The sequence below is a fragment of the Cyrtonyx montezumae genome, unplaced genomic scaffold, assembly GCF_038088225.1.
Source record: "Cyrtonyx montezumae isolate F1298 unplaced genomic scaffold, pur_monq_1.0 scaffold_3, whole genome shotgun sequence".
In the NCBI taxonomy this organism is placed as follows: Eukaryota; Metazoa; Chordata; class Aves; order Galliformes; family Odontophoridae; genus Cyrtonyx; species Cyrtonyx montezumae.
The window spans coordinates 58,562,519-58,587,371 of NW_027072034.1; the positions used below are offsets into that span (position 1 = coordinate 58,562,519).

Consider the following 24,853-nt stretch of genomic DNA (forward strand, 5'->3'; position numbering starts at 1 on the left):
CCGCCAACAGAGGCCGCTCCCCCCCGTCGCCGGTGGGAGCTGCAGGGCTTTAACCGCATGCAAGCGCGTAGGCCGCCCGACCCCGCCGCTTATCACCGCACGCACGCAGGAAGGATCCGACCTCGGCGTACCCGCCCCGCGCGCCTCTCTCCTCAGCCCCATCCGCCGCCCAGCCGTCCGCCCCAGCCCCTACCTGCAACCCCGACCTACCCAGTCCCAGCTCAGGCTCCGGCTCCAGCTCCAGCGCGGGAGCGCTTTTCCCGCCCCGCGCATGCGCACGAGCTCCGGGCGGGCTGGCGCTTCGGCGGCAGCGCACCCTAGCGGCGGCGGGCGGCACGACGCAGCCGGGCAGCGCGCGTCAAGGGTTACCGCAGCCTCACACCCGCGGCGAGGGGGCTTTTCCCCTCAGCCCGAGCCATTGAGGAAATCCGCTAACAGTCGCGCTTCTTTGTAAAGCAAACACGGCGCCTGAGCGCGAGTTTTGATCCGGCAAATTCAAATTTATTTTTTTCATTTTCGTTTTTTTACAAAAAATACATTTTGACAAATAAAAAGCATTTCCCATTAGTCCACTGCTCTTCGAAGTGTAAATGTACACTGTAAATTTCCCATTTTTAATATAGACATACGCTATATTTCATGTCATCTAGAATAAACTCAACTACAGAATCTGATGAAACATAATAAATAATGATAAAGGAACGGAAAAACTACACAGCAAAAAATGGAAAATATAAACTTTTTAAAAGTCATATTCAAAAGTTATATTACAGCCACCTCTCCAAAAATCAAACATTCGATTTATCCGTTATAAAGCAAAGCAGTACTGCATTCTCCTCGTTGGCGTACTGGAACACAAAGCATCTTGAAATCAAAATACCACCCACTGAGAGAAACCGAGCCGCAACAGAACATAATCCTGTTAAATATGAACAGTTAGCAGTGCAAAAGCCAAAACTCCTGGCTTTACCAAAAAGACAATTCCTAAGAACAAACACTGAACGCGGTTTCATAATTTTGTTTTTTTAAAGCAAAAAGTGCCTTTCTTGATCGCTGTCTGGAGGACGAATGCCACCAGAGATAAAAGGTAGACAGGCTCTTTGCCACCTCCTTATTCCTGATAACTTCAATGGAAAACTTCAATGGAAAAAGCATGCAGCTGGCTGAAGAGAACACTATCACCATTGTAGTAATAGAACTAGTGGCTTAATAATTACTCTGATTATTTAAGAGGGAAAAAAGAGAGGGACTCACCTATCTTACCTGTAATAAAAGACACCTAAACATTAAGATAGCATAAACAAGTGACATTTGAACATTTTCAGCTTTAGCTTATCCCGCCGTTTAACACCACAGATAAGAAAACATGCCTTCTTCTCAAAATATTTCTACTTAGACTAGTTAAGCAAGGATTTAGTAGTCTGACCCTTTTACACGTGGCATGGCACATTCTGACTGAAAGATGACTTTCAGCCTGAGAGACTCCAGGGCACACTACTTGTTTAATGCTTCAACACTTTCTCTTCAGAGACAAAATAAACCAATATTTGCATACACTGCAGAGCTTCTTTACCAGTTACTTTCAGCACTGAGCTGCCCTGAAGTAAGGCCTTCAGGCCTCAGGAGGTGGTGTTAACAGCAGAGGTACTCCAGGAATCCTACCCTAGCATTGGATAGATTCTCTCCAACAGATCACCAGCTCCTTTTGACTTGGAAAATGGCAGTCAAGAGCTGAATGTGAATCCTGACCACTTGAATTTGCATACCGGAACGCAGTGGACTTACAAACCAGTACTGCCATGTTCAACTGGGAACCATCAGGCAGAACTGATCATCCCTCTGACTGCACACAAATGCACCCAGGTTCTTGGAACGAGGAAGTAACAATCAAGTAGAAAGGGCAGGACACAAACAAGGCATGTGGTTTCCAAGACTGAGGAAGGCTGAAATATTCCATGGATTTATTTATGCTACAAGATTATGTACAGATAATGTCCTTTAGCAACACCAGAAAAATCCAAAGGGGTGTCAGAGACTATCCATATTCAGGACAAAACCCCTGAAGAATTTTTCTTTTGGAAGTAAGACAAATATAGACATTGTGGCCAAAATTTTCATCTATTAGTTAAATTTCTAAACCATTAATGCAACATACAACATTGTCGGTAGCAATGAAAATACTGTAGTTTACAATAAAGTTACTGAGGTTTGTTCTGGGAAGAAAATGAGCAAGGTTCCTTTTTTTGTGTGTGTGTTTTTAATATGTTTCACTGGTAAGATTTTGGATGAGGAAAAAAATTGCAAGTATCAATGCGTATATAAGACCAAAAGTCAACCAAAACTTTTGTAGAAAAGTATTAACATTCTTAATCGTAAAAATATTTGCAAATTTAATTACAAATACAATTTAAAAGCAAAATTTTAAGTACATCGAGGTTGGTCAATATTGACAGTATTTGCTTAAGAGGAAGTTGAAATAACGCCCACTGCATTTGTGGGAACATCTGAACGCATAGAATATATACATTTATTGATCAAACTGTGAAATATATAAAGTGAAGAAGTAGTATTTACACTTCTGAACCTATATAAAGGTTATACTGGAAGATCAAGTAGGGGTCTGCGAAAATCTTAATATTTTAAGTACTGCTGATTTCATGCATTTGTTCTACAACTTGTCCTAAGATTTCATCCACTACGTCAATGTCGTAATTTACTTGTTGCAAGTCTAGATCAGGCATGATTGTAGCCAAAAGCTGTCCAACATTCACTCGAAGGGAGCGCAGTTTCAGGCTGTGAAGAAATAATTTGAGATATTTAGATACAGATGAAGTTTCACATTCAAATACACAGAACGTTAATTAACAAAATTGGAATAACATTCAGTAATAGAAAGGGTTGGTATGTGACTTCCACAATCCAAAGGAGAGCTTATGCAACTGAAACTGCATCAAAGCAATTTCAAGATCTATCATTTTTTCAGAGCTTACTGCCTCAAGTTTTAATTTTGAAGGTGTATATTTCCTTCATTCAAATAAATTTCTGCCTTTCTCAGAATGGATTGAAGGCATTTTTGAATACTTCTACTGAATTTCATAAATAAACATCAGCATAATCCTTCATAACACAACATCTTTTTATTTCTCAAAGCAGTATTTAAAAATATTTAATACATTTAGCATTTCAAACTACTACCATCATGGGAACAAAAGAAAAGAAAACAAAGGAAAAAGAAAGTACAAAACAGGAGCTTGTCTTTATATTTACAAACCTACAGACAAAGCAGCAATTTTAATAAAGGGAAAATACTATTCCTCCTTTTTCTTTCTTTCATGATTCCACTGCTCTATCCTTTTCCTGATCAAATTGCTTCTAATTTATTCATCCCTTCTCTTGAGCATTTCCTTTACCATTATTTTCTTTATTATCTCCAGTAGCCATTCTTCATAGAGTCATTACATCCCAAAGGACCTGTAAGTACACCACAAGTAATGCATGCAATTTCTAATTCTTCTATGAAGAAGTCAGATGCAGTAAGCAGAAAGCAAAAGGCTAGCAGATGCAAAGGAGACTAAATCCCAGAACAAAAACAAACAAACAAACAAAAAATTTAGCTTGAAAAGGGTCTCCAGACATCATACATTCCCTTTCCCCCCATCCCCTAAAATACATTCAAAGAATGGCTAACTCAGGTTAGGTTGCTTACAACCTTCTTGTGTTTTCAAAATCTTCACAGATGGTAATTCCATAATCTCCATGGGACCCTTCTTCCTGGGCCTTTACTGTGAACATTATTTTTTTTTCCCCTCCCCTCTATCTCATCAGAATCTCCCTTCTTGTAGTTTGTTTCTATTGCCTCTCATCCCATCACCGTGCTCATGAGGAATCAGGCTTCACCTTTTTTACACAGCCATTCAGCTGCAGAAGAAAGCATTAGGATATTGGATCTCAAGGTAGCCTTTGTCTTCCTAAGGCTATTTCCCTTAGCACCCCTTGTATGATGGTCCAGCCCCCTAAGCATCTTGGTAGCTCTCCAGTGGATTTACTCTTAAATGCTAGTGTGTTTCATACAATGCAGAGCGCCAGACTGGACACAGTACTCCACATCTGCTCAACAGAGGGGAAGAATCTCTTCTATAAAACTGCTGGCAGAACACTTGCCGATACGGCCCAGTAGGCACTGGGCACTCCCACCATAAGAAGCACTGTTGATTTGTATTCATCTTCTAATCCACCTCCACCACAGCCCAGGTCTTCAGCTTGTCCAGCTGCAAATTATTCCGAGCAAAAGTGCAGAACATCACTGTTGCCTTTGCTGAGCTTCTACAGTATTTTTTTAAGTCAATTTTTCCCCACTTTTCAAGGTCCCTCAACAGCAGCCTTTCTGTCCAGTGTATCAGCAATTCCCTCTAAAGTGTTGTTACTATGAGCTTACCAAGGTAATTGTGCTCTGTCATCTAGGCCGTTAATTAAGGCATTAACAATCACTGGCCTTGATACCGATGCCCAGGCTTATGATGGGCCAATCATCTCAATGGAAAGGTTACCAAGTTGGGTAAGCAAGCTTTGCCCTAAGTAAATCCACCCTGATTGTTTCTAATTACCTTGACTATCAAGAGCCTGCATGCAGCTTCAGGGTCTTCCCAGAGATTGACACTGTACTGGACAGTCTGTAGTTCAGATCCTCCTTTCTGCCTGCCCTGAACATGGTCAGGGCAACTTTTTTACTATTATGAACTTTTATTTAAACCAGGCATCAGGGACCACCACTGACTGCCACAAACTTTTGGACAACATCACAAGGCCAACTCTCCATCAGCTGGCCAGCTCTCTGATGCATCTCATCTGATTCTACAGACTTAAGTCTGTTGAGTTTGCTTGCTTCCATCTTGTACATGTACTTCTTCTGTGTGTTTACTATTTCTACTAATGGAGAGCAGTAAGATCCCTATTTGGAGGTGTAAACTTTTGTTTAGTTTAAAGATAGACCCTGGACATCAGTGCAGTTCCAGAGGACTGGCCTGCAGCGAGTTCTTATATGAAAGGTCAAACCAGTTCCAAAACTGAAAACAAACTCCAGTATGGTACAACTAAGTCAAGAAATGAAAATAGCATGCAAAAGCAAAGAATCTACATAGCATATACTAATGAGCACTCCTTTCCTGCCTCCTTTCTTCCTCAGCTTGTTCTGTAAGCTAGAATCTAGAAATTCTTATAATACTTTCAGTATTTAAAGAACTGTCAGTATGTCATTCTATTGAGCTCAGTGCTGCTTAAACAAGTACTTAAATCAAGACTAAAATAAAAATCACTGGATGAGAAGACGAAGCATAAGTGTTATCAATTTGGAAGTCACAAGAGGCAGTAAAAATAATTCCAAGAACCACATTTTATTATATAATTGTCAGACATGATCTTCATCAAGGTCTTTTAAATACAATCAGACAACCATAATCTTATTTGAAGTCTAGAAAGAAAAAAAAATTAATACCTTTCTCCATCAGAAAAATTTACAGTGTCTTCTACAGTACTGGCTGTAGAATCATTTGCACGTGCTACAGCTTGTGGAATTGAAGCTTTTAACTCAGCAATTTCTGACTTAAGTTCTTCACATTGACAGGCAATTTTATTTTTCTCCACTTCCAGCAGTTCCACCTAGCAAATAAATAAAATAATTGTATAATTCAAATCAATTTGTTGTGTTTAAAATGAACATAACCATACAAAACGTGTTGGCTCCTGTTAATCAGTTATTCACTGACATTTTTACGATACTGAACAACAACCTACACAAACTGTTCTGAAGCAGCCAGTTGAACACATGCTCAGCCTGCTGTCAGACTCTCTCAAGTGTGCTTATTGCTTTCAATGGAATTCAAAAAACCAAAAGATTCTAGGCTAAACTATATTTATTCCCCACCCTTTCAGATGGCTTGATTAACAAATGGACTGAATTTAACCACACACTATGTTGTGCACTGGAACTGCTATACCCGCTATAAAACATTCACTTAAGAAAAAGGAAAGTAAAACTCTTCATTTGAAATATGCCACTATTTTAACACACATACCTGACTTTTGTAACCGTCTCTCTCAGTGGTGCATTTGTCCAGTTGCCTGAAAACATCATCCAGCTGCACAGCAATTTCATCTACCTCGCTCTTACTTTCACCGTCAGCACACTTGCTGCATTCAGTTTTTAAGTTCTGCAGAGTATTGCACTGTTCTTTTAGTTTTGCTATTTCTTCTAAGGCCTGTTCATAGAGAAGGGTTGTTTCCGCCAAACTTTTTTCATGAACATTTCCTTCTACAAATGAAGAAACTGTTTCAGTTGACTGATGGCACATCTCTTTTTTCACGTACTTATTACTCATTTCTAGTATCCTCTGTTCCAGTGTTTCTACTTGCTTGGTTAATGCTTCACATTTGCTTTGGTACATCTCCTTCTCTTTATTTGCTATTTGCAGCTGGTTTCTCAGTTCGTTTCCAAGACCTGCAGATATCTCAGGAAGATTATTTTCCATTTCAGCATTGGGAACTTGAATATCGATCTCATCTTCCACCTCCTCCTTTTTAACAACCAAATTTGGGACCTCTGTCTGTGTCGCAGAGGTCAGCTGTTCGCTTTTTGATTCTGAAGTACTCGCACTGCAAGGTTCTCTGACAACACCATTTCTTTTCTGCTCCTCTTGGTCAACATTTATACACTCAGTTTTGACCACCGGAACATCAGAATCCGCTGAAGGCTTCGGAGTGCTGCTCTCCTCTAAAATAATGACATCATCATCATCATCACGTCTGCTGAATGCTCTGTCATTTAAACGAGGTGTCTTTATAGTTAAAGGTGTCACACTGATGAGTATCTTCCGTTTAAGGCTGAGGAAGAAAACATTAAATTGATTATCGTATTGCTCAAATACCATAAAGTCATTTGTTTGAAACTATGTTTAAGTGTATCTATAAGCACAATTCAAAACTACTACTCACTAACTAGAAAGGGATGTCTCCCTGAAAAGTATCTCAAGATCAGTAGTCACAGTAAATACCTTTTCTTTAAGAAAAAAACAAAAAACCAAAATAACAACGTCTGACATTCACATGCTAGATTATTACTTTCATACGATTTTTGAGACAGATTCAACATTTACGGGGTAGAGAAGACCTGTAAGAGAAGTTAAGGAAAATGTTCTGCAGAATGAGGTTAACACAATACAGTCTTTCCCTAAAAGGAAGGCAAATCACTAAGCAATTTTCCTTGAGAGTACGGTGGTATTTTTTTGTTGCTCTCACTTTTGTTCTTCATACAGTTTCTAAGCACAATGGTTCCTCCTGTACTACCAAAAGGTGACAAGTGAACTTTGGCAGCTACAACCCAAAGATGGGACTACCCCCACACCATTTTTGTTTAAAAACAATTAATTTAGAAACGAATCAATTTTGTACAGGTTCACTAACCTGCTATCAGAGTCAGAATGAGGTGAAGATACCGATCTATTTGAAACAAGTAGAGGTCTCTTGACAGAAGCATTTGATGTTTCTGGTAAAAGTGCTCTTGGAACAACTTCCTTTCCACTCACAGGTGAGAATGTTCTGAAGTCTTTACTGGAGGAAACGGGTGTTTTTAAAAGCATTTCATTACTGATCTATAAGACAATGTTAAGAAAGAAAAGCAGTAGACATTAGTAGAGTCTTCAGAATAAGTTTCAAGTAGTTCTGCTAACTGTCTGAAAACACAAAATTATGACAGATGTTTCTTCTGTACAGCGTAAGGATTCTCCACATAGCAATCTCCTTCAACCAGGGCTCAATATTTTGCAGTAAGAAAGGTGGACTATATAACCCATGTTAAAAACTAACAGAAGTTATCAGCTTAACAATCATATACCGAAAACAAACAAAACAGGACAGACAACACAATAACTAAACTAAACTCTGCTGATGTGCATTAACTGTTTCTTTCATGGCTTTTCCATACTGGTTTAAGCCATGCATTAAAAAACAAACGAACAAACATTTGAAAGCAGCAAGGTGTTGTTATTATTATTATTATTTTTAATTTGCTTTTTAAATCTGGATTACAGACTTCTGGTGGATTTCTCAGAAGACTACAGCTGCAAACTCCCTTCCCACACAGAGATTTACTGTTGTTCGAAAGCAGCTATCTTAGAAGCATTCCTGAAGAAATACTTATTTTATGTCCTATATACAACCGTGGGAGTACTTTCTCCCAGCCTGTTCTGTACCCATGTCTGAAGTCTGACCATCATACACAAAATACGGGACAGACATCTCTCTGGGAGTTGCTCTTCATTAGTTCTGTTCGTAAAACATTTTGTTCATTTTGGACTTTTAGAAGTAACTTTTCTACTTGGATATAACTAATCACAGGAAAATGAATACACTCAAGTAGACAGGTTAAAACAGCACATGGAAAAATCTTTCATCCAGAAATGGAGTGGGTCTGAAGTTAACAGTTCCTTTGAAAGCCACAACTCACTTCAGAAATTTGAGTTCCAATCTACATATTCTTATCACTAAGTCATTTTTACTTGCATCTGTGTTCCAATGAATTTGAGTGCCCCCTTGCAGAACAAACTCAAAAATATAGCTGTTACAAATACCATCCTTCTACCACTCCCTTCTGACAAGGGATAGATATAGTGCTATAAAAACAAGTAGCAGTGAGTGACATCTTTTCTAGTATTATGTTGTGGGGCAGCTTCATCCACCTCAAACTCTTTCTTCAGTACGACATGAAATGCACCACTGACTTCTATAATTGGACAGAAGAGACAGGGGATTTCTGATTTACTTATAGTGAGCACAGCTATCACAAAGGTTGCTGATCTAATCAGTTGGTCACTATTTAAAGCAAACTAACTCAAAGCCTAGCCCACTGGATCAAACTGCACAGTAATGGTGCCAGAAAAAAAAACAGCTACCAAAGTTGGCTGGCCATCAAGTTCAGGAGTGTTACCTGGTACTCTAGGCGTTTCCTCAGTTTTTCCCTGTCTCTGCACAGGAACAAAGGGAAATAAAAAAAAAAAGGCTTAGATTCAAGATGTTAATTAACCAAAACAGCCTCAATTAAGTTTAAAACTAAACACCTGATTTTCAGCTATATACAATGAATTTTTAACAAACATTCTACTTCACTGAATGAAAACTTCCTTAATGAACTTAGAAGCTACTACAGTTTAAATTCAGCTTAGACTGAGCTCAACTTCAAACAAGTTATCTCTCAGATTAAAATTAAAAAAAAAAATGCTTAAAAGACAGGAAAAATGCTCTTCAGAACCTAAACCAGCAATTCTTTAAGATTGCTCAAGTCGTTTTTTTTTCCATGCATCTAAACTAAGAACCCTCAAATTCTTAAATATACTGAGGTATTCAGCTGCTTCAGTGTGGACCTTGAAAATAGCAGTCACATAGGCAAGGCCTCTTAACAGCCATGACTTGTTTCAAACATACCAAACCATGCTTACGCTGCTTGCTGCTATGAAACACTGCCTCTCTAAGAACTGTACCTGAATGCCAACTTCTTGCTCTATTGTCCTTACTACTTACTAAACGATTGAGGCTTCTTTACCTTCAGTGTCATGTCAACATGATAATAACAGAAAAGAAAAACGCTATTCATCTATTCACTGCTGAGATCAGGTCTTGACTTTAGGGCACTGCTTTCTGACTGGATAGATTCTCAGAAGATCTGTAATTATGCCACAAGTGAAAGAAAAGGGTGTTTAGCTTTCACGTTCCTTCTCTAGCGTAGAACACTTGAAGTCTCTGGTACTCACTTTTTTTTATAAGTCTTCTCATATGTGGGATGTATTAAGTCATCATCTTCTGGTTCTTCTGGCACATTACAATCCCTGAGTTAAGAAAAAAAAGAGATTAACGTATGTGCTTATATTAGGCAATAAAATAAAATGTAAAAGTAGTGTTACATAAACACCTAAATATAATCTTACCGGAATTGTGGGTCAGGGTTCAGTGAGCAGTACCACTTCTCTGGCAAATGCTCTATCCCATCTGGTAGTTTCCGCCATTTCAGACATGCATCACACTGCACCCATGTCTGATCAGGCTGCTTTCTGTGACAGAAAAGACATCAGAACTTTCACATGAGAGGTTTACTTGCATGATCACAAATATAAAGCTGTAATGACAGCATGTAATGTTCTTCTATTTGGAAGTGATACTCACTGTATCTCCTCAACTGGTAAAGCTAATGGATACTCTTCATTTTTCTTTGCTTTCATTTCATTCCAGTAGTCATTCAGCTTTTCTCCTAGCGCTGCTATTGTAAGCCTGAAAACAAAAGTTTTTCAGAGAATACCTGAAGTAGTAAAATCTTAGCATGGAGAAAATATTTATAAACAGTAGTGAAACAGTAAGTATACGAACCACCCTAATACTTACAGTTTTACAATAGTAAGCTTTTCGCTTTTAGTAAACCCCCCACGTTTAGAATTGAGGGAACATGTTTGTCAGATGTAAAACTACAAGAAATTTGACTTAGGACACAGACAAGTTTTTAAACTGAAATAAAGTGCTTGATTCAGAAGCACTGTGAATGTACAGCACAAACCCTGACGCCAATTCATTACTTCTACTTCAATCATAAAAGAAATAAGTACAATACTGCCCCTGTCAGTCCAGCACTGAGCTACGTGATTAACTGTAGGCTCACAATCACTCTAAGCTGACTAAAAGCAGTACTTTATTGACATTACAAACACATGTTCACTTTACCATATAGTCTACAGGCTGCTAAATGAAGCAGAGTGGTTTTCCCCCATACTGATTTTTAGCTGGATTCATTTTCTGATTAGGAAGCTAATCACTGTGCAACTGTGCAACCATTAGAGCTGGCACACAGGAAAGAGTGATGTGGAAGGGGATCAAGGAACTTAAGCCTAGGAAGTTCCTACCTGGAACACCTTTGAATCAAATTCATGAATTTTGGTGCCTGAAGAAGGAATTAGTGAAGAGGCAGAAATGAGCAGCAACATGTAGACTGAATCATAGAGTCACCAACATTAGAAAAGACCTACAAGGTCATCCAGTCCAACCATTCACTTATCACCAATCGTTGTCACTAAAACCATGTTCTCATCACAACGTCTAAACATTCCTTGAACACCTCCAGGATTGGTGACACCACCACCTCCCTGGGCAGCCCATTCCAGTGCCTGACCACTCTCTCAGATCTATCTCCTAGTATCTAGTCTGAATCTCCCTGGCACAACTTGAAGCCATTCCCTCTTGTCTTATCACCAGTTACAACAGAGAAGAGGCCAACTACCAGCTCACTACCACCTCTCGTAAGGTAGTTACAGAGAGCAATGAGGTCTCTCCTGAGCCTCCCCTTTTCCAGACTCAACAATCCCAGCTCCCTCAGTCACTCCTCAATAAGCTCTGTGACCTTCAGTCTCTACCCAGAGTAGAAACAAAATGACATGGCTGTCTACATCCATGCTCTATGTGAGTCCAATATGCAGGTGTTGCTGAAAGGAATGTGTGCACAGCCAACCACAACAGCATTCAATGACTCTGCATCTCTGAGATATGTACTCAACTTCACTGCCAGTTAACCCTGCAAGTGGCAGCACAGACAGAGACCCTGGGTCCCCAGGCTGGGTCAGGGGCCATTCTAGGACAGAGTTGCTGGGCGAAGCAGCTGCACCTAACATCCCTTAACACAAAGCAGCACAGAAGATAGAAAATAGCCTCATCATCTTGAAAGGAACGACAATAAAAGTAAGTAGCAACATAATAGATACAGACTGATGGAATGAAGCTGCAACGAAGCTACATTCCAAATCACAGCTGCCTTCAGGTCCTGTATTTTTTTTAAATGCTCTATCAGGTAGACTTGAGGATATTAAAGTCTACTCTTAGGTAAAAGACTAAAAACAATGGATAAAAAGTGTCCAAAAAAACCCACCAAAGATAAAAACAACCCACCCCTAGGAAATCATGATGAATCATTATGAATTGTCAATCACATGGGATTCATATCTCACAGTTTTGGATATTTGTGTAGCAGATGACTAAATCTAAGCTAGTTATTCTTGGCTCAACCCACAGTCAATGAAGGGCAGAGTCGCAACCAACTGCTTTTAGGAAGTTTGCTTAAAAAATGGTGAGTATTGTACCCTTGATTTCACTGACCGCACAACGAAAACACTACGATCAGCACAAATGTTAACACCCCACTCCTATTGTTTAAAACAGTACGCAGTTGAATGATGGAACATAAGGTATTTATTCTTACTACTTTAAAGGGACAAAAACAAAAGAACTACAAAAAAGGGACAAGTATCTCCCAGTGAACAATACTATTCGATGAAAAGCCTACATAAAGCACACGATTACCTGTATTCGTTTGTGTAGTCAAAATCTTGTTTGTTATGAGTTGGCTTTAGGAAGTTGCACTCGATAATCCCAACTACACCAACACCCATGTTGTTCGCCTGTAGAAAACAATTAAGATCCGTCAGGGAAAACAAAACAAATCTTATACTAAAGCTTGATCTTGACAGAAGTAATTATAATTTATGTATACGCCAAGTTAAAATAAACTCCTGCTTCATGATTTATCTTCATAAGATCTCTTGACACAAACCCACCAGATAAAAGAATGTATCTATTACAATCCTACCTTTAACTGACATCCAACTCTTTCATAAGCTTTGATGAGTCTGTTTTTATGATACATCATTATTCCATAGTGATCTTTGTTTCTACAGTTAAATCCAAATGTGATTCTTACTGTTTTAGCCTTTAACAGAGATTAAGGAAAAGTCTGCTTACTGTCACGTGACAAAAAGACATACACTTTGAGGGCTCATTCTAAACACAGTCCTGCTGGGTTGTTTTTTGTTTTTGTTATTTCGTTTTAATTTTTTTTTTTAAGTATTGAAATAGTTCCTTGGGTACAACTTCACAGAAAAGATTAAAAAAATTAATTATTAGACCACTCATAAGGACAGCTGCAACATTCCCAGCAGAATCTTAACAGCTTCCATACAAAGTTTCTTCACTAAATTCAGCATGCAATGATTGTAATTATCAAAGGATACGTTCAAAAATTTTGGCCTATATATATCACGTTCAATGAAAGCAAGGCTCTTGGAAACCAGCTGTGTTTTCACTTTTTGTCCTCGCAGAATGATCTGCATTCTTGGCTTCAGATACAAAATACTGCAGTAAGCCTACAAAATATAGAATAATTTGCATTATTCAAAACAACAGCAATGAGATCCTCGCTGCCACCCCCTAGAAAAACTACACATCTAAAAATGCTCAGAAAATGCGTACTATAAAATACTTATCATGTTTGGAAAGACAAATCCAGATTTTAATTAAGATGTTAGGAACTGTTGTTTTTTTTTCCCCTCCTCCAATCTGACTCCACGAAACACAGGAAACTCAAATGTACATACATAATACAAATCACCTTAACAGAAACTGAAAGAGAACTTTTGTGAATATAGCCAAGTTAATTAGGTATCTGGAGATACGGTTTTACTGTTATAAGAGCTTTTAATTGTGTTCAGATATAAAAGCCTATATTCTTATTCCCTACTTAGACCTTAAAAATTATATCACAGACTTTGAAAGAATAAAAAGCAGCTGATAACTTTGTTCCAAATGACTTACAAACCATAATCTTCTTGTAAGCGCGTCAATCCGTTCACTTAAAACTTCATTTCACTTGCCATATTTGAAACAGGTTTATGACTTCAATGAGTCTTAGACTATTGAAGACTGAATTTGAGCTGGAACAATACTTACAAATATTATTCAGAACACCTACTAACTTCAGGTCTGCTTTCTTGTAAGAAATGCATTCAGAGACTATAGGTCAGAACCATAAACAATATCTGCAATCAGGATGAGGGCTTTTCTATATGCAAGTCTTGAAACAGAGCTACTTCCTAGTTCACTTACCTCTTCTGGAATCTAAAGAGGACACTCTGCCAGATGAAAACTAGCAAAACTGTATCTGCAAGACTATGTAAAAAATAAATTTTCTTCTAGAAAAGAAGAAAAACAACAACAAACCCAGCAGATGTCTATACAAGTCCACAAACCATTCTATGTTTTCCAAATACTGTTGACCCATTGCCCTAACATTTAAATTGTCTTTTGTCCTAACAAAACCTCTGCAGTACAGTAAATTTCAATAAAAGAAAAGCACCTTTCAGTTTCCACAAAAAAAGTAAATAAATGAATAGAAGTATACATACTCTTAGTGAGTAGTCACTTTCTGGAACGATCTGATCCAGCCTCTCTTGTTTTTTATATCCTCTTTTCCCTGTTTCATCTAAGTCTTCTGGAATCCTGATGTCATATTTGTCCTTGTCAAAGTCAAATTCTGTTTTATCATTTTTATCTCTAAGAAATAAGAAAAAATTCTAATTAAGAGGAAAAAAAAAAGACTGAGGTGAACCTGATGTCTTGCAACTAATTATTTGTCATTTCTGCCTAATTAGGGTGCTTGCTCCAAGTTTATAGTTCTGCTTATAACTTCCAGATGTACTGCTTATATAGATAAACATCCTTTCTGACCACAAGGCTTCTTATAATACGAGCACCATCCTTGAAATAGGAGTACAAGTTTAAAACAGTGTTAATCAGTACAGGCTAGAATGGAAACTAGGTGTCCTTAGGAAAAAATGAACATGGACAAAATGAGTAGAGAAGACACCTCCTCAAACAGCCACTAAAGACTCCCACACAAGCACAGAAGACTCAGTTATGCTACTGCAGCCTTGTTCTGATATAATCTTATGAAGATGTAGTAGGTAGGTATGACTTACGTATTAAATAGGTATAGATTAAAAAATTTCAACTATAAATAGAAGATGCGAAGATTCAAGTGGCATGATTCGTGGAGATAACCCACCTTACACCCTGTGCTGAAAGAAAGCAGTTCCTGCTCTCTTAACACTTGTCTTTCCAAAATGTTTCAGGTTTTAAATTTGAAGATATTCCAGAGTATATCAGGAAAATACAAGAGAAAAGATACAAAAGAAACAGAACTCCTTAGAGTCAATGTTTTTCCTTACAGACTTTCTAGAATTCAAAAACAGTCACTGGCTTCTTTTTGAAACCCAAGGAACATACGAGAAATGTCAGCAAACAAAACTAGCATAAGTTTTATTCACTAATAAAAGCACTCAGTATCACCAGGAACACTGGATGGGCCTAGACACATGCATTCCTTCTAAATGCAAAATTCCTCAACAATGCAAACTGCTTAAGATCTTTACTGTTGTAAAAATGACAAACTACAACTTCCTAACTCAGTAATTTTTGTCATAATTTCTTATTGCAGCTCTCACCAGAGGGTTTCTTTTATTTAACTGCACTGGCAGTAGTTTTGCACAACACTCAGACACACTGCACTTAGCAAAAAAAGTTTCAGCAAGAAGTCTTAGTATTGAAACAGCTCTGCTGGATTTTTAAAAGTAGTTTTAGTTGCAGCACATAAAAAAATTACAAAAAACCTCAAGAGTTCTCTTCCACAATCTCATGTGCAGAGACACAAATTCACAACATGAAAGTTACCCTGCACGTTCACTTGACTTCTTTGTATTTCCTTTTGCTCAAGAAATTATGCAATGTACATTCCTAAAAATAAATGTAAGCGTATCTTGGTGTAAAAGAGAGAACTTTTTTATTATGAATGACAAGTGAAAACTAAAATTAGTAATACCAGAACATTTTGTTACCTCCAGCTTTCTTGCATAAAAATCTACTAAGCTAAAAGTGATTTAAGTTCCTAAAATACAGATTAAATTAATGAAACAGGGAAATAATTAAAGTATTTCATCAGCTGTGATGGACTGAGATTTTGTTTTGCTCTGTAACATTTAATCTACAGTCATTCCAGACTGCATTTTCTTCCCCATTCTATTTTTTCTGATAGGCAAGAATAAACTATTTTCCTACCAAATCTGTTGGCCTGTAAAACCATCTGAAATTGCTTCTTATGGTATTTCAGGTTATTTCAGGTATTTAAAACTGCAGTAAACTAAACACTAAGAAGGCACACAGAACTCACACAGAAGCATAACACAAGGTAATATGTCCCCAAACAATTAGCTCCATCACTGCTGAAGGCAAGCGAGAACTACTCTGAATGGACCATCAGACAGGTTGCCTGAAAGTAAGGGAACAGCAACCATATATGAAGAGAAGTAAAGGGAAAGGAAAAAGGAAGTGCTACCACATAGCTGCCACTGCCACAGTTTAAAGAAATAAAACAGCAAGTCCAAGCTTCAAAAGGCTGAAAAAACATTCTCCTGCAGATAATCCACATACATATGTATATGAACATAATTAATTGCATCTATTTACTTGGACTTCTGTTTGTATCATGATAAATATTTAAGGAGTTCTGAAAGGTTCAAGTCTTTCCCCATTGGTTTGAGATATCAGATTTCTAATCAATCTATTCCATTTTTTCTTCTGGAATAATAACAGTATTTTACCAAAATGAAATATGAAATCCTTTACATTCTCCTTCAGTCAAATTAATTTGAGACTAATTTCACCAACTGCAGCTAACTCTCCAGTCTTCTAGAGTCGCTCTGCTAAAAAACCAGTGTATTTGCATACACAGAAGAGAGAATGCAAATGAAAGATAGGAGCAGTTGAGCCTCATCTTACCTTCTAAGATTCCAAATTATGATTCTTGTTCCTTTTTTCCCCATTATAGCATCCAACTCTGCCAGTAATTTCTCCTCTGTAGAAAATAACGAATGTGTTAAGATGGCCTTTAAACTGTTTTTTGATTCTGCTGGATCACTTATCTGTCGTAAGCAAAACGTTAAGGAGAGTAACTCTGAATGAAAAAAAAAATAATAATTTCAGAAGATCATTAAAATTCTGCAACAGACTCCTGAACCCCTCAGAGGCTCTCATCCCACATCTCAAATGCAGAGCTCCAAAAATGTGAGTTTTTAAACACCTTATAGTTAAATAAATCCTAAGATGGGCAGAGGGTTATCTGTAAAAGACCAGGAGATTTCCTTTAACAATGCTACCAACCAAGTCTGACACATACACAACTTTTTGTTCAGAAATTGTTGAAAGGATATGTTGGGTGTTGAATGTCACTATAGGAACCATGACATGTTCTGCTTTTGTGACTTCAAGGTAAGTCTGAGATAAGAGACCAACACTCATGGTTTCTCCATTCTTGGTGAAGACTATAGCATCTTTTCCCAGGCGCATGGACCCTGACTTAAACCCGTTCCCGTACAGTCCCACTGGAACACGGCCATTCATGACAGATTTCTCACTGAAGCCAAAGCTGAAATGAAAAAAATAACAATGCCAAATGAGCATAAAAAGCCCCATAAACAACTGAAAACCCAAAATACCAATGCAAGGTGCATCAAATTTGACTTAACCACACGGAGTCTCTCTTGTTCTAAGAATGGGGAGCTACTACACAATTAAACAGTGAACAGCTACTCAAATTCTGAATCAACACCTATGTAACATTCCTAAAGTCACAACGCAAGAGTTTAGATAAACTTAGATTCATCTTTTAGTTATCCAAAAGTACCATCTGCCTGGAATTATACAAAGGATCATTCCCATATGTTCCCAATACTTATCCGAAGAAGTTAAACAAGAACAAAAATGTAATTGGAATTGTTACAAGAAAAAAATACACAAAAGAGGTTATCCACCTTAGCATTTTGTGCAGCTTCTCTGAGTTCATACCATTTCCATTATCAGTGAATGTCAAGCATATATTGTTGTTTATCACTGTTTTGTCTATCCATATCTGTTTAGCACTCACATCTGGATCATAAGCGTTATCTGAAGAGAGAGAAAAAAGAACAGGATACTAAAAAAAAGAGGAATCATAGAGAAGTAAACAATTAAGACACATTTACACAAAGCGCTTCATTCCAGTGAAGATGTCAGACAGTAACTCTGTCAAAGTTACTTAAACACATATGTGGCACATAACAGCCTTTCCTTGCAATCATTCACATGTAACCTATGCATCAATCATTAGCCTTGCAATGCTGTAGCTATATGGAATTGCTCTCCCTTGCTTTATCATGACACTGTGCTTTGTACACGTGTTTGTGCAATACTGCATTGTGGGCTCTCAATTTTGCACTTGTGGTAATCCTGTGACCCTGTGGAGTCTCACTGTGAACTAAGGGAGCTCTACAATTGCAGCAGTTTTTCTTCTCTCACGTCAGCGATGTGATAGCTGCAGGAATTACGTGCTCACTCAGACTCCTCAGGAAAGTCATAGTAGAACAGGTCAACTCTCACACAGATACAAAAAGCTTTTTAATAAAGGAAACATGCTAAAAAATGAAGTCTCCTAAAACACTATCCTCTTTATAATTTATAAGATTAGATCAAAACATTACAATATAACAGCTTCATCAAAAGCCAGCAAAACTTGCCTGAAAACAAGAAAAGTTCTCTAGCTACTACAAATGATGAGTGGTTGAAACAGAGAACAGAAAACAAAAGCCAGACAAGTTTCGACTTTTGCTTTCTGCCTCCCAGGCAGCTGTTAGAAAATTCAATTTTCTCCCAGCCACCAAAACACCTCTTCTGACTGGCTCTCAGGTGGCAAGGTTACTGCCCACACTCCAGAGGACAGCACACATACATGGCTACAAAAATATCTTACCTGCTGCGGGCGCTCTAAATAAGTCAGACATTTAAAAACAAATCAACAAACAAAAGCAAAAGCCTGAAGCTCAAGTGCTGGAGCTCTCAGTGGAAAAAAAAAAATTGCTGTTTCACTTCATTACCAGCAGAGCTGACAGCCACAACCATATTCTTCCTTATTCTTCCAGAGCTTAAAAAGCAAATTTTATCACATAGACCATTAATGTTTTAATGAGTGAACAAAATGAAGCTCAGGCCTCCATAACACTGCCTAATTAATATTACTTGATATTTGGCATACAGTATAGCTGCACATAGCATGTGAAAGACAGATTACAAAACCAAGATGACTAATTAGTCATGACACCACTATGCTTTTTAATCTTTTGTTAAAACAAAGCATATGACAAAACAGAGGCAAAAGGAAGGAAGGAGGCACACTTACATGCCTTACATAGCACATGCCTGTTAATTCCAAACAGGTATGGCACAACAAGATAAGACAGCTGAAATGACTTAGCTTTTCAGCCATGACTCATCACTAAACATTCAGTCCTTCCTATAGCCACACAGTTACAATTTCCTTCTTTGTGGCAATTCTGGCATTATCTGGCAGAAAAAATTTTATTTTGTTAGGTTGCTCCTCTTCTGGATTAATAACTGACAAAACTAGAGCAGAGGAAGCAAAGGAACATACGACCAGAAGAGCTGCTCCCTATGGCAGCAGCAAACTGCTAGAACAACAGGTCTTTCCATACCACACCTTTACTTTCAGGAAACAAACAAAGTTCATTAATCACTTCCCAACTTAGGAAACAATGAAGAATATTTAATTAATACTTATTCAAAATAAAAGACAAAATGACAATCAGGATCTACTAAATCAAACATATACTCAAACCCTAACAAACAGGGGATAATAAAGGCAGTAACAGAACTCCTAAGACACTGATGGATGGACTGTTAAAATGAACCACCCAAGCATAACCCTTCAGCCAAGAACTCTGCAACCCAAAAGAAAATAAGGATGTTTGAGGGATAGTGTGCCAACATGAAGAAATTACTGAGAGATGTTGTGGAGGAAGCGCTGAAGTAAAGAAAAGGGAAAGCTCCAATGGATGTGACTGGGGTTAAGAGTGGGTTAAGAGACTTAAGGACGGCTCAGGGCACGAGAAGAAAGATTAATGAAGTCAAGATTAATGGAGGTACCACCTGGGACAGGAAGGACAAGAATAATGGAGGTTGAGTAAAAACAATATAACGTCTGGACGGTGGGTGAGCAAAGACAAAAAAACTGCAAAACCACGGTTAGTTAACAACCAGATGGAACCAAATTACTTCCTTGATCTGAAGTGGGGGTGAAAAGAGAGAGGAAGACATACAGCCTTCATCTGCAAGACCCCTGCCCACAAGCACTAGAAGGCACTATGTATGCCCAATCTAAAGGAATTCAAGGCAGTACCTATGGAAATTATTTTGACTTTGAATTATATATGACTGTAATAGTCCATCCCACTCTCAGGAATGTAATGAGTATGTATGCTTTGTGCTTTTCAATATGTAATCACTTATCTCTTTGGTGTGCAAACTAAGTGGGGCTACCCCCCTTACACCCAGTGTGCACGTGTGCAGCTTTATAACCTAACACTGGGTTATAGAGTTTGCTTCTGAAAGTCAGATGGAAAAAGCAAAAGATTAACAGGGGTGCAGGACCAAGGGGAACAGCACAGGCTGGTTGTGTGCAATCTGGTAAGCATGCTTTCATGGCTGGACCCTTTGCCACTCAGTTAGAAACAGATTAATAAGAACATATAATTTCCTACCCGAGAATGCTCTCTCACCCAAACGTGTGTGCCTGCAGGTATTTGCCCTAACAAAATTCAAACCTGGTTAATCACACCAAGAAGGAATAGAATAAGGCCTTAACTGATGGAACAAGAAATTGCAACTGGAGAAAAAAGCATTACAAGCAACCACATACCTATAAGCTCAGCAACTGCACTGAAGGGCCATGTGTGACTGGTAGAGTTGGTATGCAAGAACTTTGGGCAAAGCTGAAATAAAACAGAAACAACAGTACTAGTTTGTGATCCAACAAGAAGTTACAAAAAAGCATCAGTGCCTCCATCCAAAAGTAACATTAACAAAAGCTCTCAAATACAAAAAATGTAAACTTTAAACCATGAGTATTAATCTGGAAAAAAAGCACTTAACATACCCAGTGACTTGCTGTCTAACGTCACCACTCCTTTTGCCCATATTGATTAAACGCCTGTTACTGGGACCTGTCAGATTCTTTCAAATGGTAGATTGTACTGCTGGCAATTCAGGTTCATACATTTCAGCCTCATTTATGATCAGATGTAACCACAAATGTAGGCAATACTAGGACTAGATGGCAACGTGCACAATAAAATACATATTTATGTGATAGATTTTACAGATGTCAGTTATAAAAAGCATTCTCAAGTAATTTATGAAAGCCTAGGTTCGTATACATTCCCTCCTAGATCAAAAGGACAGGATTAGGGACCACATAACTTAAGGATCTGTTAGTGCAGCATTTGTGGAAATTTAACTGCTGATCTTGGTACAGCTGTATTTGCAGAGAATAACTGTAACTATACTTCTACAAGCTCTCAAGCACAGACTTAATGCATATATATGCTTATGCCTTATTAGTATAGTTACATTGATGGCCTAAAAAGCATTAACATACAAATATCCAATGCTGGAAATAGCTCTTGTACAGTACAGTTGTATGAGAAAACAGGATATAATCATTACATATAAAATAAGAAAGATGTTAAAATACACGTATGCATCCACACCATCAATTTTACAGAACTGCTCCAGTGACAGTCACATTTGTACAGTCAGTAAGGACTAAATTAGAGCAAGCAACTACTTCAGGTGTCCAAAATCATTAATCAGAGAAAAGATTAACACCACAGACAAGATCCAGAGCCAGGTGCTACACTGGGAGCAAAGCTGCAGTAGCCCTTGCTCAGATCAACACCAACTGACAAGAAAACTCACTGTGATTCAAAGGTCACAGAGAGCACAGGACACACTTTCAGACCACAGTTTAACCCCACTACTTCTCCACCAAGCTAGTATAGACAGACACTACGCTCTTCACTGCCACGTGTTTTAAATATAGCTTTATAAACTCTGGTGAATTGGATGAGCCCAAGTGCCAAGAGCTCTTTTAAAATTCCTAACAGATGCTTACAAATAATTTAGAATTATTAAAGGACCACCACTGTAGTTTTGAAAGGTGCGAATTCAAAGTTGTGAGCTCTCCCCATCAGACAATGCTGTGGAAAGCAAGAACTATAGTATCCCAGGGACTGACACAATCAGAGCTGAGAATGGATACGTATCAGTATGGCAAGAAAACCTCTTCGTGCAGTGCCTGTGTAACGTGACGCCTCTCCATTCCTTGTGTCACTGCTGCACACCAGTGACTAACTTTTTCAGAAACATCTTCTATAAACAAATATCAGAATTAAGCCAGTTTCTTCTGGATTGCTGTTCCAGATGGTAAGGTTGTGAAAAAGGCTGAGAGGTGGTACATAGCTGTGGGAACACGGCCAGTTACACAAAACAAGGAGATATGGGTTAGAACACGAGAGCTTTAAGAAATTGGTTCTTGGCTCTACAGCTAAAGGTGAGCATCCTGGAGGGCAGTTCACAGAAAAAGCTACCTCACAGTGGATAGCATCATTTGTTAATGGAAGGTTGTGAAACAAGGATACACAACAAAATCAGATTAAGAAGATGGAAAAGAGTACTTTAAGGGCATTCCCTTCAAAGCATATCCAGCTGCCAGCACAACTGAAGGGGAACCCAGTGGGAAACATTTAAGCCCATTTAGCTTTACAAGTTATGCAGAACCAAGGAGTGCAGCATGAGCATTAATCCCCAGGTGAACACTCGCTTTGCCTGTGGTTGAGATGATCCAGCTGCTCTGTATACCGGAACAAGAATATTTTGTTAGGGAGTGGGTTTTGGTCAGCTATTCCATTTGACATCCTGAGACCAAGAGCAGCAAATTCCCTTCCAAAAAACCAACTGAACTTCAAACTGTATCTACAGTTCATACGACAGAAAGACTCACTGCAGTCAGAAAGAGCATCTCCTAAAATTATGAGCTGTAACATTTAAGAATAGAGCAGCAGCTTTGGGAACTTTAGTTTTCCAGAGAAACTGAACTATTCCATCTCTTACAGATGATCTCATGCACTGATTATAAATACTGAGCAAGCAGCCCTTTCTTTTCGAGCTATTTTGCAGCTTTTGGCTGAACAGTGCCATTGTCATTCTCCTCCTAGCGCTCTTCTTCCATCTGGATGCTGTTTCCCTTCTGCTACATTCTCCTTTCTTCCTCCCTCCCAGTTACACTGATAACACTTATGATCACACAACAAACTACATCAGGGAGCTGATGCTAATTACAACTCATTTTTTTTAAATAGTATTTTTAACCTGGACCACTTCCACAATACTTCTCATGACGCAACTGAGCAAAAATTTCACCAGAGCAACAGCAGGAGACAAACATAAGGGTGAGAATGAATTGCCAGGCTTGCTCACTTCACAGAGGAAAACTCCTCTGGAATTAGAGCACGTGTACTGGTGAAGCCCAACTTATTTCTGAAGAGCAGTGGCTGATGGTTCTGCATTACTCTTCATTGGAAAAGTGGTCTAACTTACAAAAAAGATGCTAGCTGTATAAAGAACTGTTACCAGCTGTTCCATCTCTTTACTGAAAACCTACATAAATAAATTACAGTTGTGATCAGAAATGCACTGAATGAATACCTGAACTTATGACTACAGATGAAAAAAAAAAGCATCCCAAATACAAATCAGAAAGTTACCAACTGCTGTTAGCCACACCAATTCTAGCTGAGATTTCTCATCTGTAAGTTTGCCAGTGTGATTTCTACCCGAATGTCATTTCTACCAGATTTTAAACCTGGGTTATGTTGCCCACAACAGATGTTAACGCAGGCACACCTTCCCTCTGAGGAATACTACTAGTGCAATTAAAAGTGAAAGGGAGATTCCACCTCCCTTTTGTTTTCTTTTGTAAAGCCTTATGCTATCTACAAAGCCAGGTGAGCCCATCCCTAAGAAAATCAGGCACTTACAGCAATTAAGGCGCTGAAATGAAAGCGTTATTCCCAAACTCCAAACGGGTGACATTTACAGATAACCTCTTGCAATCACGCCAATTAATTTAAGGTAATTTAAGTAGCTGAGAGCAGACTGACGCACCGTAAATCACTGAATACCCCGAGTTGGAAGGGACCCATAAAGATGACCCAGTCCAACACGTGACATATGTTTCACATATGACACCTGAGCAGTTACTTTCCCCTAAGGACCCAGCTCCACTCCACCACTCGGCTACATATTTCAGAGTAAGGCTCCGAGTCACGCGTCCGCGCCGCTTACATTACTTAGAGGCATACGAAACCCAGAAAGTCCCTCGAAAACAGCCAGTTTCAGCCACGGGGTACTGAGCAACTACAACGAGAGCTGCACGGGAAGGAGGGCAGCGAGCACTGCGAGACGGAGCAGCGCAGCGCAGCCGCGGGTCTGGCAGCGCCCATCCCCACCGCGCTCCGCTGGAAAGGCGGCCCGAGCTCCTCCCGCCTGCAGCTGCCTCCCTACGCGGGCACACCGAGCTGCCCTGCACCCTCCCGCTTCGGCTGAGGAACGGCGGCCGCCGTCCAATCGCGCGCCTCCTCCTCCCAGAGGGCTTCGGCGGGAGCTTCCCTCAGCCTCCGCGGCCCCGCGCAGCCACCCTTATTCGCCCCTCCCCCTCCTCTTCCTCCTCCTCCTCCTCCTCCTCGCCCCCCTCGTGAGGGCCGCCCGGTCCCTCCGCCGCCCCCCGAGCCCAGCGCTGAAGCGCTCACCGCGCTGAGTCGGATGCCGCCCTGAGTTTTTGCCGCCATCTTTTGTGCCGCAGCGAGAGCCGGGGCGGGAAGGAGCAGGGAATGGGGGCGCCGGGGAGCGCCCAGAGCGCGCACATCCGCCTCGCCTCCCTCCCAGCGCGCTTCCGCCGCCAGCCTCAACCACTTCCGGGAGCTGGCAGCCTTAGCGGGTAGGCCACGCCCCCTCCCGCGCGGTCGGGGTGGGGCGGGTGGAGGGTGGGGGGCGGCTGCTG

The 24,853-nt window shown here is 39.5% G+C and overlaps 1 protein-coding gene across 2 annotated transcripts; it reads right to left on the minus strand.

Annotated features, from left to right (window-relative positions):
• Positions 1-2,637: 2,637 nt before the first annotated feature.
• On the minus strand, positions 2,638-24,730 carry MORC3 (MORC family CW-type zinc finger 3). 2 transcript variants are annotated; one of them, XM_065741745.1, is made up of 17 exons: positions 24,603-24,730; positions 20,654-20,726; positions 17,718-17,850; positions 17,118-17,332; positions 16,687-16,834; positions 14,259-14,406; positions 13,089-13,220; positions 12,668-12,787; positions 12,382-12,479; positions 10,207-10,311; positions 9,972-10,094; positions 9,798-9,872; positions 8,978-9,014; positions 7,456-7,643; positions 6,072-6,876; positions 5,492-5,655; positions 2,638-2,793 (listed from the first exon to the last, which is right to left on the minus strand). In XM_065741745.1, exons 1-17 carry the CDS (start codon positions 24,639-24,641, stop codon positions 2,640-2,642), a joined length of 2,757 nt encoding a protein of 918 aa, XP_065597817.1. In that variant the 5' UTR covers positions 24,642-24,730; the 3' UTR covers positions 2,638-2,639. The 2 variants fall into 2 exon arrangements, with proteins under 2 accessions (XP_065597817.1, XP_065597818.1); XM_065741746.1 differs by lacking the exons at positions 20,654-20,726; positions 24,603-24,730 and having other exon boundaries at positions 17,752-17,833.
• Positions 24,731-24,853: the final 123 nt, after the last annotated feature.

What these genes read in the sequence shown, in the direction of transcription:
- MORC3 (XM_065741745.1), bottom strand. Translation starts at nt 24,641, where the DNA reads ATGGCGGCAAAAACTCAGGGCGGCATCCGACTCAGCGCG. An exon ending in ATAATTTGGAATCTTAGAAG is followed by an intron (nt 14,407 to 16,686) that starts GTAAGATGAGGC and finishes CTTATTTCTTAG; the next exon opens with AGATAAAAATGATAAAACAG. An exon ending in GAGTTGGATGTCAGTTAAAG is followed by an intron (nt 12,480 to 12,667) that starts GTAGGATTGTAA and finishes TGTTTTCTACAG; the next exon opens with GCGAACAACATGGGTGTTGG.